The 19,875-nt window shown below is 40.1% G+C and overlaps 1 protein-coding gene across 1 annotated transcript in view; it reads left to right on the forward strand.

Annotated features, from left to right (window-relative positions):
• col22a1 (collagen, type XXII, alpha 1) overlaps positions 1-19,875 on the forward strand; it is a 285,704-nt gene that overhangs the window by 225,700 nt on the left and 40,129 nt on the right. Inside the window, exons 42-47 of the mRNA XM_072569542.1 lie at positions 2,760-2,804; positions 8,073-8,117; positions 9,128-9,175; positions 12,659-12,772; positions 15,810-15,863; positions 19,739-19,792. Coding sequence (XP_072425643.1) covers positions 2,760-2,804; positions 8,073-8,117; positions 9,128-9,175; positions 12,659-12,772; positions 15,810-15,863; positions 19,739-19,792 — 360 coding nt within the window. The remainder of the gene's footprint in view (positions 1-2,759; positions 2,805-8,072; positions 8,118-9,127; positions 9,176-12,658; positions 12,773-15,809; positions 15,864-19,738; positions 19,793-19,875) is intronic.

Raw genomic sequence — 19,875 nt, forward strand, 5'->3', positions numbered from 1 at the left:
AGTTCAATTAACCTGTCATGAGTTGCAGTAACTCCAACAAGAAGGTACCATTTGACACATCACGTCTCTTGGTTAATTCAGTGATCCATATGCATTCAATAAACACTGTCATAGTATTGACCACACTTGTTTTCCTTTCACTAGGTAAATATTTTCTGGTGCTGTAAAGATAATGCAAACAGGTTAAAAGTTGAAAGTTGGCCACTCCTGGATTTTCTGGTCCCACAAGGAACTTAGGCTTTGGAAAAGCGGTAGATATTCTCGTGCCTCAGGGCAATTCTTTCCTCTGTTAGATCATGGGTGACCAGCATTTGAACACTATTTTCCCCAAACAACTTGTAATCCTTATCCAAAGAATCCACCTATCTCAGTCTTCAGAATTTCACTTGGATGGTATGGTGGCTCAATGGTTAGCACTGCTGCCTCACAGTGCTAGTAGACCCAGGTTCAATTCCTGCCTCGGGCGACTGTCTCCGTGGAGTTTGCACATTCTCCCCGTGTCTGTGTGGGGTTTCCTCCGGGTGCTCCGGTTTCCTCCCACAATCCAAAGACGTGCAGGTCAGGTGAATTGGCCGTGCTACATTGCCCATAGTGATGAGTGCAGTAGTCAATGTGTAGTAAATGTACAGGAATGGGTCTGTGTGGGTTACTCTTTGGATGGTCAGTGTGAACTTGTTGGGCCAAAGGGCCTGTTCCATACTGTAGAAAATCTAATCTAATTCAACAGCTTTTGAGGAAGGGCGTACCATATTTCCACTAATCATCACATGAGAGAGTATTTTCTGGTTTCAGTTCTAAATGACCTTCCTATAACTTTAGGTTTAGACTCCTTTATTCTGGATTTATGGGCGCCATGGACATTAGGTCCCACGTACCTGACTACTGAAACCTCTTAGTATTTCAGACACTTTCACTGCATTAGCTCTTTCCAATCTCAAGGCAGTCCAATCCAAGTTTATACATACTGTTTTAGCCCCGAAAGTTCATCAATGTATGTACAAATCTTCTCAATTCCACCTGGTGGTGGAATGCAAAACCAGAGGGCATAGGTTTAAAGTTGGAGGGGAAAGATTCATAAGGGACCTGAGGGGTAACTTGCTCACACAGATGGTAGTGCGTGTGTGGAATGAGCTGCCAGAGAAAGCGGCAGAGGCAGCTACAATTACAACATTTAAAAGTCATTTGTCCAGGTACATGAATAGGAAAAGCTGAGAGGTTTATGGACCAAACACAGTCAAATGGGATGAGTTCAGTTTGGATACCCGGTCAGCATGGGCAAGTTGGACCGAAGGGTCTGGTTTCATGCTGTATGACTCAATGCTATATGGTATTTCTCTGGTTGGAATACCAGTTAAACCTTGATTACATTTTCAGAGCATGATCTTCATATATGAAGAAGATTGTACACCAGTTTCCAACTGCTGCCTTTCTTTCTTACTGAGAAGAGCAGCTTCTGATGAGAATTGAGCATGCAAGTTATGCTGCAGCTTTATAGAACTTTAGTTAGGCCATACTTGGGATAGTGTGTACAGTTCTGGTCAACACACTACCAGAAGGATGTGGATACTTTGGAGAAGGTACAGAAGAGGTTTACCAAGATGTTGCTTGGTATGGGGGCTTCTAGCTATGAAGAAAGATTGGATAGACTGGGTTTGTTTTCACTGGATTGCAGGACATTGAGGGATGACCTAATAGAAGTTTATAAGATTGTGAATGGTATGGATAGAGTGGAAAGGATGAAAGTCTTTTTTTCCAAGTTGGAGGGCTCAATTATTAGGGGACACAGGTTCAAGGTGCAAGGGGAAGTTTAAAAGTGATGTGCAAGGCAAGTTTTTCACACACTGGGCATTGCCGGAGGAGGTGGTGGAAGCAGCATTCAAGAAGCATCTGGACAAAGGCATGAATAGGAAGAGAAGAGAGAAGTGCAGATGCTGTAAATGAAGACAGTTTTAGCATGGAAGGGCAAAATGTAGCGGTGCAGGCTTGGCAGGCCAAAGGGCTTGTTCCTCTGCTGTATTGTTCTTTGCTCTTAATCAGAGAGATAAGAAGGGAATTGTGGTGGACATAGACAGTTTTGACAGCAAATAGCATTAAAAATGTTTCTTTTAGGGATTCATTTTCCTGGGTTCACTCCCAGTTAAGTTGTCAAAGTAAACTTCACTTTCCTCTCCCCAATCCCACTACAAAGTCTGTCCTCATAATTTCACACAGTATGCATAAAACCTTTACAGAAAATGTACATGGAATTCTGAACAAAACCATTCATTCCATAACAAACAATCCTGAGTGCCAGACGTCTCGCTAGTTAACCAGTGCTCAGCGGTAGAGATTATGAGTAAGTCAGCAACAGTAATGCCTAGTGATAAACCGCTGTTGCAATCCTTTACAGTGATTTCAACTGAAAAGTAAAAATGAAGGAAATAAGGCATTGGCTAGAGAGATCTGATCTGAATCGGCATTGATCAAGGTGAGGAACAAACACTTGAGCTAGGTGCAAAAAAATGGAAGCAACCTTCAGGAGAGAAGGGGAAGAATGTACAGCACAAAACTACCACAAAACATGGCATCATGTTACTACTATTACATGGATAACAGATTATTTAAAAGATGTTACTTGTCATCGCAACCTCCTGTTGTATGCAAGTTGTTCAGAGTTGCATTTAAATTCAAATGGGGGGACTATGTCAACATTATTGCCTGAATTAGATGATTTATCTACTCTTTGATTGACAACTGATTTTTTAAATTGCACTTGCCAGGGTCCACGAGGCTCACCTGGAACTCCAGGCCAACCTGGAAGTGATGTAAGTCTTTCTGAAATTTCTAAGGGAACTACCATTTCAGCTTAAGTGATTTTTAATAACTTTAACTTGTTGTACACTGAATTTCAGTCTAAGCCCCATTATAGTGAGACTCCATCCCTGATTAAGTAACACAGGAGAAGGCAAGACAGTATGTCAATAGTCTGACAAGGGAAGGGGCCATATTGGACCTGGTACTGGGGAATGAACCAGGTCAGGTGGTAGAAGTTGTGGTGGGGGATTTCTTTGGGAACAGTGACCACAATTCTGTAAGTTTTAGAATACTCGTAGACAAAGATGAGAGTGGTCCTAAGGGAAGAGTATTAAACTGGCCAAGGCCAATTATATCAAAATTAGGCAGGAGCTCGGAAATGTGGATTGGACACAACTATTTGAAGGGAAGTCCACATTTGATATGTGGGAGGCTTTTTTAGGTAGTGCAGGATAGGCATGTCCCATTGAAGACAAAGGATAGGAAAGGCAAGATTCGTGAATTGTGGATGACAGGAGAAATAGTATGACTAGCCAAGAGAAAAAGGGAAGCATACATAAGGTCCAGGCACGTAAGAACAGAGTGGGCCCTGGAGGAATATTGGAAGATTAAGACCAGTCTTAAATGAGGAATCAAGTGGGCTGAAAGGGGTCATGAAATAGCCTTAGCGAGCAGAATTAAGGAGAATCCCAAAGCATTTTATTCTTATATAAGAAGCAAATGGGTAACTAGAGAAAGGATTGGTCCACTGAAGGATAATGAAGGAAGGCTGTGTGTTGAACCTGAGAGAATTGGTGAAATTCTGAATGATTACTTTGCATCAGTGTTCACTGAGGAGAGGAACATGATGAATGTTGAGATTAGAGATAGAAGGTGATTCGTCTGGATCGAGTTGACTTAAGTAGGGAAGATGTGTTGGGTATGCTAGAGGTTATTAAGGTGGACAAATCCCCAGAACCGGATGGGAACTATCCCAGGTTGCTGAGGGAGGCGAGAGAGGAAATAGCTGGGGCCCTGACAGATATCTTTGTGTCATCCTTAAATACAGGTGAGGTGCAGGAGGACCGGAAGGTTGCTCATGTTGTCCCCCTGTGCAAGAAGGGTAGTAGGGATATTCTGGGTAACTACAGTCTTACTTCTGTGGTAGGCAAAGTAATGGAAAGGGTACTGAGGGATAGGATTTACGAGTATCTGGAACGGCACTGCTTGATTAGGGACAGCCAGCACGGATTTGTGAAGGGTAGGTCTTGCCTTACAAGTCTTATTGAATTCTTCGAGGAGGTGACCAAGCATGTGGATGAGGGTAGAGCAGTGGATGTAGTGTACATGGATTTTAGTAAGGCATTTGATAAGGTTCCCCATGGTAGGCTTATGCGGAAAGTCAGGAGGCATGGGATAGAGGGAAATTTGGACAATTGGATAGAAAACTGGCTAACCGGTCGAAGTCAGAGAGTGGTAGTAGATGGTAAATATTCAGCATGGAGTCCAGTTACAAGTGGAGTTCCGCAGGGATCAGTTCTGGGTCCTCTGCTGTTTGTAATTTTTATTAATGACTTAGATGAGGGAGTCGAAGGGTGGGTCAGTAAATTTGCAGATGATACAAAGATAGGTGGAGTTGTGGACAGTGAGGAGGGCTGTTGTCGGCTGCAGAGGGACTTAGATAGGATGCAGAGCTGGGCTGAGGAGTGGCAGATGGAGTTCAACCCTGCCAAGTGTGAAGTTGTCCATTTTGGAAGAACAAATAAGAATGCGGAATACAGGGTTCATGGTAGGGTTCTTGGTCAGGTGGAGGAACAGAGGGATCTTGGGGTCTATGTACATAGATCTTTGAAGGTTGCCACTCAGGTGGATAGAGTTTGTAAGAAGGCCTATGGAGTATTATCGTTCATTAGCAGAGGGATTGAATTCAAGAGTCGTGAGGTGATGTTGCAGCTGTACAGGACTTTGGTTAGGCCACATTTGGAGTACTGTGTGCAGTTCTGGTCGCCTCACTTTAGGAAAGATGTGGAAGCTTTGGAGAGGGTGCAGAGAAGATTTACCAGGATGTTGCCTGGAATGGAGAGTAGGTCGTACGAGGATAGGTTGAGAGTTCTCGGCCTTTTCTCGTTGGAACGGCGAAGGATGAGGGGTGACTTGATAGAGGTTTATAAGATGATCAGAGGAATAGATAGAGTAGACAGTCAGAAACTTTTTCCCCGGGTACAACAGAGTGTTACAAGGGGACATAAATTTAAGGTGAAGGGTGGAAGGTATAGGGGAGATGTCAGGGGTGGGTTCTTCACCCAGAGAGTGGTGGGGGCATGGAATGCGCTGCCCGTGGGAGTGGTACAGTCAGATTCATTGGCGACCTTTAAGCGGCATTTGGATAGGTACATGGATGGGTGCTTAATCTAGGATAGAAGTTCGGCACAACATCGTGGGCCGAAGGGCCTGTTCTGTGCTGTATTGTTCTATGTTCTATGTTCTATGTTCTAATTAAGCCTGACGTCAGTGGTGGGAAAGTTGCTGGAGAAAGTACTGAGGGATAGGATCTATTTATATTTAGAAAAGAATGGGCTTATCAGTGATAAGCAACATGGTTTTGTGCAGGGGAGATCATGCCTTACCAACTTAATAGAGTTCTTCGAGGAAATGACCAAGTGATAGATAAAGGAAGGGCTGTTGATGTCATATACGTGGACTTCAGTAAGGCATTTGATAAGTTCCCCATGGCAAACTAATAGAGAAAGTGCAGTCACATGGTGTGCAGGGTGTTCTAGCTAGGTGGATAAAGAACTGGTTGAGCCACAGGAGACAGAGAGTAGTAGTTGAAGGGAGTTTCTCGAAATGGAGAAAGGCGACCAGTGGTGTTCCACAGGGATCAGTGCTGGGGCCACTGTTGTTTGTGATATACATAAATGACCTGGAAGAGGGTACTGTTGGTATGATCAGCAAGTTTGCAGATGACACGAAGATTGGTGAAGTAGCAGAAAGCATAAGAGACTGTCAAAGAATACAGGAGTACATACATACATTGGAGAGTTGGGTAGAGAAGTGACAGATGAAGTTCAATCCAGACAAATGTGAGGTGATGCATTTCGGCAAGTCTAGTTCTAGAGCATGAACGGAAGAGCCTTGGGGAAAAGTTGATGGGCAGAGATGTGGGAATGCAGGTCCATTGTACCCTAAAGGTTGCTGCGCAGGTGGACAGAGTGGTCAAGAAGGCATATGGTATGCTTGCCTTCATTGAACGGGATATTGAGTATAAGAGCTGGCAAGTCATGATAAAATTGTACAAGACATTGGTTTGGCCGCATTTAGAATACTGAGTACAGTTCTGGTCGCCACATAACCAAAAGGAAGTGGATGCTTTGGAGAGGGTGCATAGAAGGTTTACAAGGGTGTTGCCTGGTATGGAAGGTGCTAGCTATGAAAAGAGATTGAGTAGGTTAGGTTTGTTTTCATTAGAAAAAAGGAGATTGAGGGGGGAACTTGACTGAGGCTTTCAAATCATGAAGGGTATCGACAGGGTAGATAGCTATAAGCTTTTTCCCAGAGTGAAGGATCCAATAACAAGAAGTCACGCTTTCAAGATGAGAGGTGAAACGTTTAAGGGTGATACACGTGGCAAGTACTTTATGCAGAGGGTGGTGGGTGTCTGGAACGTGTTACCAGCAGAGGTAGTAGAGGCAGGCACAGTGGATTCATTTAAGATGCGTCTGGACAGATGCATGAGTAGGTGGGGAGCAGAGGGATACAGATGCTTAGGAATTAGGCGACAGGTTTAGACAGTAGATTTGGATCAGCTCAGGCTTGGAAGGCCAAAGGGCCTGATCCTGGGCTGTAAATTTTCTTTGTTCTTTATTATAAGACGAACACGTTATAACCTCATTGCTTAATGGCACTATTTCAAATTCAATAGCGGATTAACATATCCCTCTCTATTCCAGTGGGCTATGATTGGCACAGGAAGATTCAAGGAAAAGCCAATGGACAGTTGTGTAAAATGCAAAATGGAAAGCCACTAAAATCAGGGGAAATGAAGTTCAGGAGCAATTTTCCCAGATTGGCTAAACCGGTGCTAAAGCAAAGCCAAAATGAGGACTGGGATGGACAACGTTAAAAACCACACAACACCAGGTTATAGTTCAACATATTTATTTGAAAGTAGAAGTTTTCGGAGCTCCATTCCTTCATCAGGTAACTAGTGGGGAATATGATGAAGGAGCAGTGCTCCGAAAGCTTGTACTTCTGAATAAGCCTGTTGGACTATAACCTGGTGTTGTGTGGTTTTAAACAATGCCAAGATAATCAGGTAGCCTCATACAGTTGTGTCAATGTTAGAAAAAGATGGAAGGGAAGCGATTAATGATCCATTTATTGTGACCACTTTCAAGTAAATAGGTATTTTTTTCCATTAACGCCCGTCTTACTGGAGTGGGATAAACAAATGTAAGTCAAGATGGATAAAGATTGATATTGTGCATAAAGTATCAGTACTCTTCTAAATTTACATTGAAGTTTCCTGGAGTCTCCCTTTGTCCTTTTCCTTCTTCACAAAACTGTTGAAGTTAACTATGAAAGTAAAGATGTTCAGCTTTTGAAAAAAAAGGACATAATATTTTTCATGTATACTAAGTACACTTATCATGGTAATACCATTATCAATGTTGCACTCTGACCTTATCTTGTCGTGTCAATGATCTAGCTTGCTGCAGTATTGCAATGGTTGGCATCTTGGAGATGAAAGAAACCTGGGAGGGGTTGGGGTAGCAGACGTACAAAGTCATTATGCCTGAGTTTTATCTGGTGATGCTGTTTGAAAGTTATATGCTCCAACAGCACTCAGAAGTGGCACAGCATTCTTTGATTGTTGTTAATTATCCTGTTGATAATTAAATCCTATAATAATAAGAAAAAGAAATGGATTAATTACAGATGACAGGCCATTTTCACTTTAGTTTTTTTTGTCTGTAGAGTTGTCATCCAGAATCAAATCTTTGAGGAGTCAGTAGCAAAAAAAATTAGTTGTTCATTAGATTTTGATTATAGAATTTAAAAAGGTGAAACTAATTGAAACATTATAAAATATAACGTTCAACATTGCAGCTTTGTCATGATGATAGCCTTCACCAGTCCCACTGTGAATAAGCCATCTCCAAAACTTTTGTGCCATAGTCTTTGCTTTAGCTACTTTTAGGTCTTTCTGGAGGTTGCAACTGCTTGGAATTGCTGTATCAACGTACCTTTGGCAACTGATTTAATTGCTTTTTGTCAAATGTTTTCTGTTTGTCCTGCAGGGGTTACCAGGGCCTAGAGGAGATCCAGGGCCTCCAGGAGAACCTGTATGTTGGCATTTCCTGTGTACTATTATTATCATTTTTCCAGAAACTATTCCTTTTGCTATTTCTTGCTTGCTGATACTAACCTTTGATCAGCATTGCTGATTATTTAATGTTGAAGTATTTATTCTTTCAGTTTTTTAAATCTTTCTAGTACTCAGTATCTGTTATCATATTTTGTTTCTCTTTTTTTGTCTCCTTTATTATATGAGACTTCCTTGCTTCTTTCCCTCTGTTCTGCTTGAGCTCATTCCCTCCCAGAACTCCTGACTTTATATGGATCAGTGGACCACCTGCTTGAGTAACCTGATCCAAAATTTCTGTCTCTGGTATCTGTATCACATGGGGAACCAAGAGTACCTTCCCCTCATGATTTAATTCAATAAAAACCTTTTGTGTGTCCCACATTTACAAATGACTTTCAATTTTTTCTAGGTTATGTTGGAAATATACTCATGCACACTTTTAAATCTATCCGATGTTGCCATTTTTTGATGCCTTTTATTTTCTTGATGCTATTTTCACACACATCCTCCTGCAGGATGATTCTGATGCCCAGTCTGATTGACTGGGTGGCAAATTAGCCAGTGGAAGTTAATTACTCCTTGGAATTCCTGTTTTACCCGGACCTTTAAGCTTCTGAGCTCCTGAATATGCTGGGTAAATATTCACATATTTATGGCTGTGGAGATCAGACAGTCCCAGCACTATTTCACGCTGTTATAAAGATCAGGAGCTCAGTGAAGTCAAGGATTGGACCCCACCCCTTGATGCACATCATTGACTTTGACAAATTCTCTTTCCTTAATTTCTTTCACTCATTCCCTCTTTTAGTAACTTTGCTATGAGCATCTTACCACCAAACTGAAGATGCTAACTTTACCATATTCAGTTCCTGAGTAAAGTAATTCCAAAAAAAGGAGCAAAGTTAAATAAGCTTAGCTAACATTTCATGTGAAATTGCATTAGTATAGTTGTATCACATTGATGTAATAGTATTTTCTGACCTGCAGGCATCATTACCTCTTATTTCAAGGGGACAAATAGAATACATGGTTCAGGTGAGTGGTTTGGTAACCTGATATAAAATAGGTTTGGTAGAGGGGTGGGAGCCATGTAGAAAAATATGAAGCAGCAAGCGGTACTCTTCTTAGATGCTTGTACCAATGCTGGTCATAACCCTTATTGTGAAAATGCCAGTGTTCTTATTGTTCATGGGATGTGGGCATTACTAGTGAGGCCAGCATTTGTTCCCATTCTTTAAATGTTTTTGCAAGTAATTAAGATTTAGCCAGTTATTGAATTGTGGATCTGAAGCTGGCCAGACCAGGTGAAGATGGCAGACTTCCTTGTCCAAGGAATATTAATGAACCATATAGGTTTTTTCTTTTACAACAATTAATGATAGTTTCATTGTCACCATTACCACTACCAGCTCTCAATTTCAGATTTTTATTTTAATTAATTGAATTTAAATACCACCACCTTCCATGGTGGAATTCAAACCCATGTCCTAAGGCATTAGCCTGGTCCTCTGAATTTCTAGATCACTAATATGCTTTCTTATGGATTACTTATTGTATCCCTGAGGGACTGAAAGCGAAACAATAATTTGCTAATGCTGTTGTCCCTTTGGTAAACTGGGTCAGCATACCTTTTGGAAAAACAACGATGTTTTAAGAGGGACAAATACATCAGGATTTGGTAAAGTTATTGCTTTCTCTGCTATTCCAAAAATAAGTCCTGCAAATTCTTCCATTTCTTCACGTTTTCAATGACAATATTGAAAAATCTGCTGGTACATTTCAAAAATTTGCTTCTGGTATCTATTATTATTTCATCTATTAATAATGTTCTCAATTACTAAACAATTCTGTAATGATGTCACAGTGGTTGATTAATATTACCCTAAGATGGCTGCAGTAAGACTGTCTCTTGGTCTTATTAATCATAAGGTAATATGGAATGTCAATGACTCTCTCTTTATAATTGACTAATCAAGCACTATGTATGACATCATGCATTCTGTTGGGTGAAAACAGTCACAAATATTGTTGGAAGATGATTATTTGCTTTATTACAGTGAGTAAAATATGCACAGTTAATGAAAGTTGTGACTTGAAATGGCAGTGATCAATGGCATTTAAAAGAAAACAATAGGAAATGTGGATGGCTGTTCAAGTTAAGAGGGGAGGCATGGAGCTGCATGTGAGATATTCAACTGAACTCTTGTCTGTCTATTTTACATTGAAATAAAAGTAAATTACTGATCAAACTGAAGCATGGAAGCAACCTCCATTTGTGAGAATATCATATTGATCAATAACAATACAACATATCTTATACACCTTCCAAATGGCACAATATAGAAGTAACATTTAAAATATGAATTGTAAAATTTTATTGAATTGGCAATACCTTTAAGAAAGATAAGTCAAGACCTCATTATATTTTCAATACACTTAATAAAGCTAAGTTAAGATGATGTGTACAGACTAACTGGGAACTACACACACGGGTTTGTGACCATTTGAAAGGGCAGAAATGAATGGAAAGGTGGTGGGGTGGCTTTGTTCATACAAGGTGAAGCTAGTACGTTCACAACAAATTATTTTTGATTGGATGTTGTAGAATCCGTATGGGTCAAGGTAAGAAGCTTTGAGGAGAAGAAGATACTAGTGGGAGTTGGCTATCGACCACCTAAAGATAGAGCATGTAAAAATGTAGTACTTTAATTGTGGGTGATTTTAATTTTCATATTGGGAAAATAAAATTGGCATGAGGAAGAATTCATAGAGTACAAACAGGATAGTTTCCTTAAAGAATATGTGGTCAGTTTCACCAGGGATCAGACTAATTGAGTCTATTTTATGTGGAGGGAGGCAGATTTAATAAATGATCTTGGAGTAAAATATCCCCTGGCTACAGCAATCATAACATGGTAGAGTTAGCATTCACTTTGAGAGGAAGAAACGTGGTTTAGAAATACATGTTCTAAGCCTAATTAAAGATAACTACATGGAAAGGAGGATAGAGTTGAGAAAGGGGTTTAGCAGAAAAGATGGTTGATGAACAATGGAAGATTTGTTTTTAATAACTCACAGCAAAGATATATTGCAATGTTGAAGGATTCTAGGAAAGGAATAAACCACCCATGGTTGACCCAAAGGAAATTAAGGACTATGTCAAAGTAAAAGAAAAAAATATAATGTGGCAAAGATAAGTGGTAAATCAAAGGATTTATAAAGTGTTAAAAGCCAACAAAAGATGATAAAGAAATAATAGAGTAGATTATGAAGGTTAACTGGCAAGTAACATAAAATTAGACGCAAGTAGTTTAAGTCACACATTGGCATCTCCAAAAGACACAATGTAACCAGTACCCTTTGCTGAAAATGTGTTGCTGGAAAAGCGCAGCAGGTCAGGCAGCATCCAAGGAGCAGGAGAATCGACGTTTCGGGCATGATCCCTTCTTCAGGAATGGGGAAGGGCTCATGTCCGAATGGCTTCTGCCCGAAACATCGATTCTCCTGTTCCTTGGATGCTGCCTAACCTGCTGCGCTTTTTCAGCAGCACATTTTCAGCTCTGATCTCCAGCATCTGCAGACTTCACTTTCAACCAGTACCCTTTATCAATACTTGGGATTTTCATTTAGGGAGAGATTGAAATGTGTGGAGACAATGTTGTGAGAAATGGAATAGATGTTGTTGAGAAACCTATCAAACATGATTAGGAGAAATCTTTGGTTTAGGAAGAATTCAGACCTAGTGAAAGCACAGTTAGAGAAAGTGGCTTCAGCAGAACAAATAACATGGGGATGGAAAATCAAATCAAAGAAGTTGAATCAAATGAAAGGTCATCAAAGTAACTTTGGAAAGTCATTAGTTTTATACGGTGGTCAGATAATTTGCCTCCAAAAAGCCATAACCATCTTTCTTTTTGCTACGTATGACTCAACCAAAAGGAGAATTAATCCCCTGATTCCCAGTTTTTTAAGGGTTCCTTGATGCAATACTTGGTCAAATGCAAATGTCAAGGCAGTCACTCTCATCTCGCCTTTGGAGTTAGTGGTTTTATCGACATCAGGATCAAAGCTACAATCAGGTCAGGTGCCATGTAGCCCTGGTAAAACCCAAATTTGAGTGTTAGTGGGCAGGTTATTCCTTTGCAAATGCCACTTGATAGCACTATCAACAACCTCTTCTATCAAATTGCCCACAACCCTTTTGTAGGAGAAAGTGAGGACTGCAGATGCTGGAGATCAGAGCTGAAAAATGTGTTGCTGGAAAAGCGCAGCAGGTCAGGCAGCATCAAAGGAGCAGGAGAATCGATGTTTCAGGCATAAGGCCCTTTTCCAGCAACATATTTTTCAGCACAACCCTTTTGTACAAAATTAAACTTGAATTATGGTAATTTATCAGTGGAATCAAACCTTAGTTGATTGGGAGTTACTGCAGCAAGACAACACTCCAATTAGATACTTATTCTGATCAGTGGAATAGTAGTGCATTCCTTCTCACATGACTTTGTTTGATTCCCTTAGGACTTGTGCACGAGTTGCCCAGCTGGTCCACCAGGGCTTCAAGGACTACCAGGTTTGAAAGGAAGCAAAGGTCATGCCGGCCCCCGGGGGAAAGATGGAAAAGATGGTCTAATGGTATGCTAATACAAAAGGCTTCAAGAGGAAGAGTAAAATCCTACTATTAAACTGACCAAAAGAAAACCTGCATGTATACTAACAATATTCTGTGAGTAGAGAAGCCAAGACAATATCTGAGAGAATAAAATATCTGGAGAAGATTTGATAAGAGGTGTCCAATGTCATGAAAGTCCTAGACAGGCGAACCTGTTCCCATTGCCCAAAGAATTAAGAACAGGGCACTGATTTAAGATGAATTTTGAGATGAGTGACATGTAAAAAGAAAGGTGAGGAATTACACTGCCAACCAACCAAATATCAGTTGGGTTCACAGTATGATGGGCTTGCATGTACTGGAAGCAACATACAGATTAATACATAGAATATAAATGGAATATGGCAGGAAAAACATTTTTAATACATCCAGTTGTTAGGATCTTGAATATACTTCCTGTCAGCCAGTTTCCTGAGTTCAAACTATCAACGTGTATACATGGGGGAAGTGTAATGGTAAATCTAGACATTAGTGTAATTTGAATTCAATTTCCAATCTGGAATTAATATCAGTCTATTGACTACTGCTTAACCATTGTCAATTGTGGTTAAAAACCCCTCTTGATTATTAGTGTCCTCCAAATTCTTACAAATGCCTGCCCACTGAAATGGTCTAGCAAGCTAATTATTTTCAAGGCAGTTAGGGATGAGAAACCAGTTACACCCATATACTATGAGGGAACAAGTAGAAGTTATTTCTGCCTGCAAAGAACTGGGTCTTATGTATTAATCTATATGTAGTTTGTAGTATGTATAAGCTCACCATACTGTGAGCCCAACTGACATTTGTTTGGTTGTCAGTCTACTTCCTCACATGTCCAGGATTATCCTGCAAATGTTGTCCCATTGGGATGGTACAGTGGCTCACAGCACCTGGGACTTGGGTTCAATTCTACCCTTGGATGACTGTCTGGGTGGAGTTTGCACATTTTTCCTGTGTCTGTGTGGGCTTCCTCTCGGTGGTCTGGTTTCCTCCCACAGTTCAAAGATGTGTAGGTGAGGTGGATTGGCTATGTTGTCTCCCATAGTGTTCAAGGATGTGCAGGCAAGGTGGATTAGCCATGGAAAATATTGGGATAGGGTGGGGGAGGTGGTCTGCATTTGATGGTCTTCAGAGGGGTGATGTGGACTCCATGGGCTGAATGGCCTGTTTTTACACTGCAGGAATTCTATGATTGAAATATCACGTGCAAAGTTGGACACTTTCATGAGTGTGTTTTGGTTAGGTACAGTCAGTACTTTTCTTGTTAAGAACAGTTGAATGGACAAGCTGTTTGATATGATCCACCAGACTTTGGGATGTACAGACCGCATACCTGGCATTACACCAGCACTGAAATTCAAATAACAATTATTCATTTGTGTGGTAGGTGGAAATTCTTTTTGGCTTTACACAGCATCCTTTTAGTGGTGAACACCACTTGAGTTGCTACTATTTTATAATGGTGTGAAACATCTAGCTTTACCTGTTGCTTAAAGTTCTGGAATACCTTGTCCTCAAAGTAATCTGAAATAGGTAGAGAACTTTACAGGACCAAGAGTAATCACTTCAGTTTGCATTATGTACAGCAAGAAATGATCTGATTTGCATAATCAATATCCTTTAAGGTGGTTTTGATACACCTATTTCAGTACCAGGTTTGCAGGGAAAGCAAATGGCCCTATTTACAAGCCAGGAAGATCAGTCATATAACAAATGGAACCATATGATTCTCAATATATGTACTAACAAGTGAAGGTCATTTTGCTTTGGACAGTAGTAGATAACCCACAGTCCGATTTCTCAACTAGAAAGGAAGCTCATTTGATTGTTTCTTTTCAAACATGAATTTCAACATAGAATGGAGTCCACTGGGTAGGAATTTGCAGATTCAATTCAATGGGAAAACCAACATGTATATTGTATGAGAGGAGAAACTGAGGACTGCAGATGCTGGAGATCAGAGCTGAAGAATGTGTTGCTGGAAAAGCGCAGCAGGTCAGACAGCATCAAAAGAGCAGGGTACAATCGACGTTTCTGGCATAAGCCCTTCTTCAGGAATCCTGAAGAAGGGCTTATGCCCGAAACGTTGATTCTCCTACTCCTTTGATGCTGCCTGACCTGCCTCGCTTTTCCAGCAACACATGTTTCAGCTCGTGTATGAGAGGAGATGCTGATTATCTGGCAAGTAGACCCTGATTGATAAAAGCATTGCCTTGGAGAATGCAACCATTACGGCTGATTGATAATTAACTGCTGGGCATAATTTAAGTTTTAAACAGGAAGGTTGACTAGTTAGATCACATTCCTGTTGAAGGGCTTATGCCCGAAATATTGACTCTCCTGCTCCTTGAATGCTGCCTGACCTGCTGTGCTTTTCCAGCACCGCACTTTTCAACTCTGACCTCCAGCCTCTGCAGTCCTCATTTTCTCTTAGTTTGATCATTAGCCTGAGAAATAAACCAGTAAATGGTTGTGAAATTGTGAAATCAGTAAAATTGTGTATTAAGCTAAAACAAGTGCCGTGTATGTACATATTCATTCTGGCTACAAACTGCACACTGTGAATCCAACAAATAATCCTAAATTGGTTGTCATTGTAATTCCTTATACATTCAGGATTATCCAGCCAATGTTGTACATTTGCAGAACCACACCAAACGGTGAATATTGTATTTAGAGTTTTGCAAGCACTTGATAGTGAATTGTCCTAATGAATGCAAGACATAAAGCTTTTCCAAAATGTGCCTTTTCAGCAATGTTCAAGCTCTGTACTACCAAATGATAAATTGATAGGGTGAAAGGTGACTGGGTGGAAATCAGTCAGAAATTTAGTTGATAAGTGAGTTCAGAAAATTCTTTGTCTTATGACAAGAAGCACTTTGGTCTGCACTGCCCATCTTATTATGAAGCCGTTAAAGGTATATGATTCACATTTCATCAATTTCAAAATAACTTGTGATGCATTATATTCATAAATTTGTTCTTTGACCTTAAAAAGAAAACTTTCTTTTACTTTAGGGTGAACCAGGACCATCAGGGCCACCTGGACCACAAGGGCCAGCAGGAATGATGGTATGAAATGCAAGGAATTCATCTTGTACTTCCATGAATCAGAGCTCCTGATGATATGTTCCTTGCCCCTTTGACATTACAATTATTTCCTTGTCAATATTAATACTTCTTTAAAAAATAAATCATTATTAATCCCTTCTTCTTTGATTACAACTAGAAATGCTTTCTGCAAATCCAAAATTTACAAGATCCAGTGACAATCCCAGCAAAAACTCCTGCTTGGTGTGACAAAGCTATCACTTTAACAAGGTTATTTTGTCCTTGGTGTTTTTTTAAGAGAGATCATAAAGGAAGAGGTGCCAAAATATCCTAGACGAGCCCCCAATCTGTTTTGGACCAGGCCAAACGCAAGGACAAAATAACCTTGTTAAAGCGACAGCATCATCACATTGGCATGGCCTGAGAAGGTGGTTTGCAGAATTCAGAAGGTTTTGAAACACAAAATGAGCTAGTTTTTTTTGCATGAAAGATTGAGCACAGTCCTTCTTGGACCTTGCCAATTATTTGCTACAATCTCTTGGTTGATCTTGTTCTGGCTGGAAGCTAAATGGAAGATTCAGAAACATTACTAGGTTTATGTTAGGTTTATCTATACTAGATGTGCAGAAACCCAAAAGAGGCTTTTTCTATCTGTTCTTCTCTAAAATGACTGTCTGAAAGCCAACCTTTTGCCCAGCACACCTGAGAGGAATATCAGAAAATATCCAATAAAACACAGAGATGGTCAACTGTGAAGGCCCTATTGCTAATACTAGTGAGATACACTTCACAGTGGTCAAACTGTTTTATCTTCCAGTTTTCCAAGCTGATCTATGGGTAATTCAGCTCCACTCCACAGATTAGGATCTCAGTTCATGGAAGTAATGAAAACTGTGTGGTGATTCACTCTATCTCACAACATTTTAGCACATCATTGTCATGTTCCATCCTAATAAAGCCCTTTGAAAATGTAGTCTGAAAGTCCCTTTTATGGGTTGTTTTAATTTCAAAGAATGTCATCATAATCTCAAGGTCAGAACGATTGAATTATTTATACCTCTTTGACTCATCGTATTCTTTGAATATAGTGAATGACCTCAGTATCACATCTGTTATGACCAGGTAACACAGAATGAATCAGCTCCTTTCTTTCCAAATTGTCTAGTCACAACAAAATTTAAGTTTTTTCTTAGCACGAGGCTATAATTCTCCAGTTAAAATGCAATGAGCTACTTTTTACAGTGACCAATTTAAAAAAACAAAATATAAGCAACAATAGGCCATTTGAGAACACAGTCTTACTCTGCTATTCAATAAGATTGTTTTTTGAATAAAATATTACTTCATTACTTGACAAAACCAAACTTTATAAGTTGTTTCTCTCATTTCTGATCTCGATATAATACTGTGTATGTAGTATTTGAACTGTGTTAATACATTAAAATCTTTCTCAAAAATGGAGACCAAGATTTCACGCAAGTTTTCAAAATGTGGTCTAACCAAATTGAAGCATAATGTCTTTACATGTTCAATTCCTCTTGGAACAAAAAATAGCGTTCTCGGTTATAGATTTCATAGAGTCATAAAGGATAGAGGCAGGCCTTTTAGCCCATGATGTCTATGCCAACCAGCAAATACAAACCCATTCTGATCCCATTTACCTGCAGTTGATCCATATCATTTTAAGTGCTCATCCAGATGCTTCTTAAATGTTATGAGAGTACCCGCTTTCACCACCCTTTCAGGCAGCACATTCCATATTTCTTCCACCCTCTAGGTGAGAAAAATCTTTTCTCATCTGCTCTAAACTACATGCTCCTCACCTCAAACTTGTGTCTCCTGGACATATTTGTCAGTGGAAAAGATTCTCACAATCTACAATCTACCCTGACTATTCCTGTCAAAAATTTTGCATACTTCATTCAGTGCCCCCAGTCTCCTCACCACCTCACCATAAATCCAGCCTATCTAGTGTTGTACCTGCATATTAACTTTTTGTGACTCATACACCAGAACAGTGATTTTCAATTGTTTTTTGGCAACAGCACCGCCCCCCCCCCTCCGCCCCCCTGGAGCTCTTCTCAGGTTCCAGGGCCCCCTTTCAAACAGGGATACAAAACGAACAGATAGACAGAAAATCATTAATTATTGAACACCAAGAAAACATGAACATTCTGATATACTGGACAAAACTTTTTTAAAAAACTGTATGAAATTAAACATCTCTCAGGCTGAATGCATTCCTTAAGCTTGGTCATGCAGTTCAAAGGCATGGGCAAAGATGGCTGCCGTTGAGAATGGTTGCACTAGAGCACCTCGATCCCTCAACATTTTGGAATTCCATTGTCATTCTCCATTTAAGTAATATTCTGCTTTTTTTTTTATTCTTCCTGCCAAGTGAATAAATTCATATCATTTAACATTATAACCTGTCTGCCAGATTTTGCCTATTCACCCAAGCTAGGTTTATTGTCTACACACTCCTTATGTCTTTGCAGCATACTTTCTTTACCCTTGTGTCATTTACACGTTTAGCTACCTGTCTTTGCTGCACACATCTAAGTTATTGGTCTCTACTTGTCATATTCCGCAAATCCTTTCAAGCATATGCTTTACATTCAGCCAGCAAGCCAGTTTTCCATCCATGTTAGTGAGAAGCACATACACCATTAGCTTTTATATTCCACAATAACATTGATGTAGCCACTTATCCAAGACCTTCAAGTACATTACACTTATAGGCTGTCCTTTATCCACAGCACACAGTCGCCAACTTTGGTAAGACTTCACAACACCAAAATATCCTTCACAAAGGAATGCCTGCTGTTGATCTGTGACCTTATCTGCCTAACCACAGCAGGTATAATTTGTTCAAATCACTCTCACTTTATCCACAGCACATATTACTCCTTCAAAGAATTCTAATAAATTTGTTAGAATTGATTTTCATTTCATGATACTTTGTTGACTCTTCCTGATTATCTTTAAAGTTTCCAAGTGCCCAGCTAATACTTTTTTAATAATCAACTGTACCACCTTTCCCACTTCAGACGTCAAGCTAACTAACTTACATTTTCCTGTTTTACACTTGCTTCCCTTCTTGAATTGAGGGCACTATTTGTTACTTGCCACAAATCAGACATCACAGTCAGGACCCAATGAATTCATCAGTGCTACAATGTAAATTTAAGAATGAGTGAGAAACTCAAGGTACAATATTTCCAGTAGGGATTTTGAAGCACTGAGGATCCACTCCTTTTGGTGTTTCTTGTCGGCCAAGAGAAGCACCTACACACCAAGTCCAACTGTCAAGACCTCACAAGATATACCCTCCTGATGACACCTCCTCTTTTCCATATTTTACCATATGACTCACCATTTCTGATTACATCCTGACTCCTCCTCCAGTTGATCTAAATGCAGCTGTGATCTTTTCATCTGTCTCCCTCTCTCATCCTGTCCCCTCTAACCTGGAACCACTCGCCTTAGCCCCCACACTCCCCCACACCTCAGAACAACATCCAGTCCTTTTCACTGTTTCAGTTTGCAGTTGATAATTTTCTTTGCTCTGAATAGAACAAGCCAAATTCCATTCATCTTTCTTCATTGAGAGGAATATTCACTTCTTCACCCTCAGTAGCCAGTTTTGGTAAGACTTCGCAACAGCAAAATATCCTCCACAAAGGAACGCCTGCTGTTGATCTGTGACCCTACCTGCCTAGCCACAGCAGATATTGTTTGTTCAAATCACTCTCATCGTAGTGCCAGCCAGAAATATATGCTTGCATTCTAAACTAACAATAATCTCAATCTTTTATTACCTACTTAATGCAGAAATGTTACTACATTCCAAGCCAATATCTAACACTCCGCTGCCCTTCTCTCCCATTCATTAGGGCAGTAAAGGAGATCGGGGTTTGCCTGGTTCATCTGGTGAAAAGGGCGAGCAGGTAACTTATTGTAAATTGCTTGTAGTAACCGTATAAAGTACTCCATCTGCCTACCGTTTTCTGAACTTTGTATCAAAAGTAAA

Source organism: Chiloscyllium punctatum, chromosome 5 (genome assembly GCF_047496795.1).
Source record: "Chiloscyllium punctatum isolate Juve2018m chromosome 5, sChiPun1.3, whole genome shotgun sequence".
Taxonomy (NCBI): Eukaryota; Metazoa; Chordata; class Chondrichthyes; order Orectolobiformes; family Hemiscylliidae; genus Chiloscyllium; species Chiloscyllium punctatum.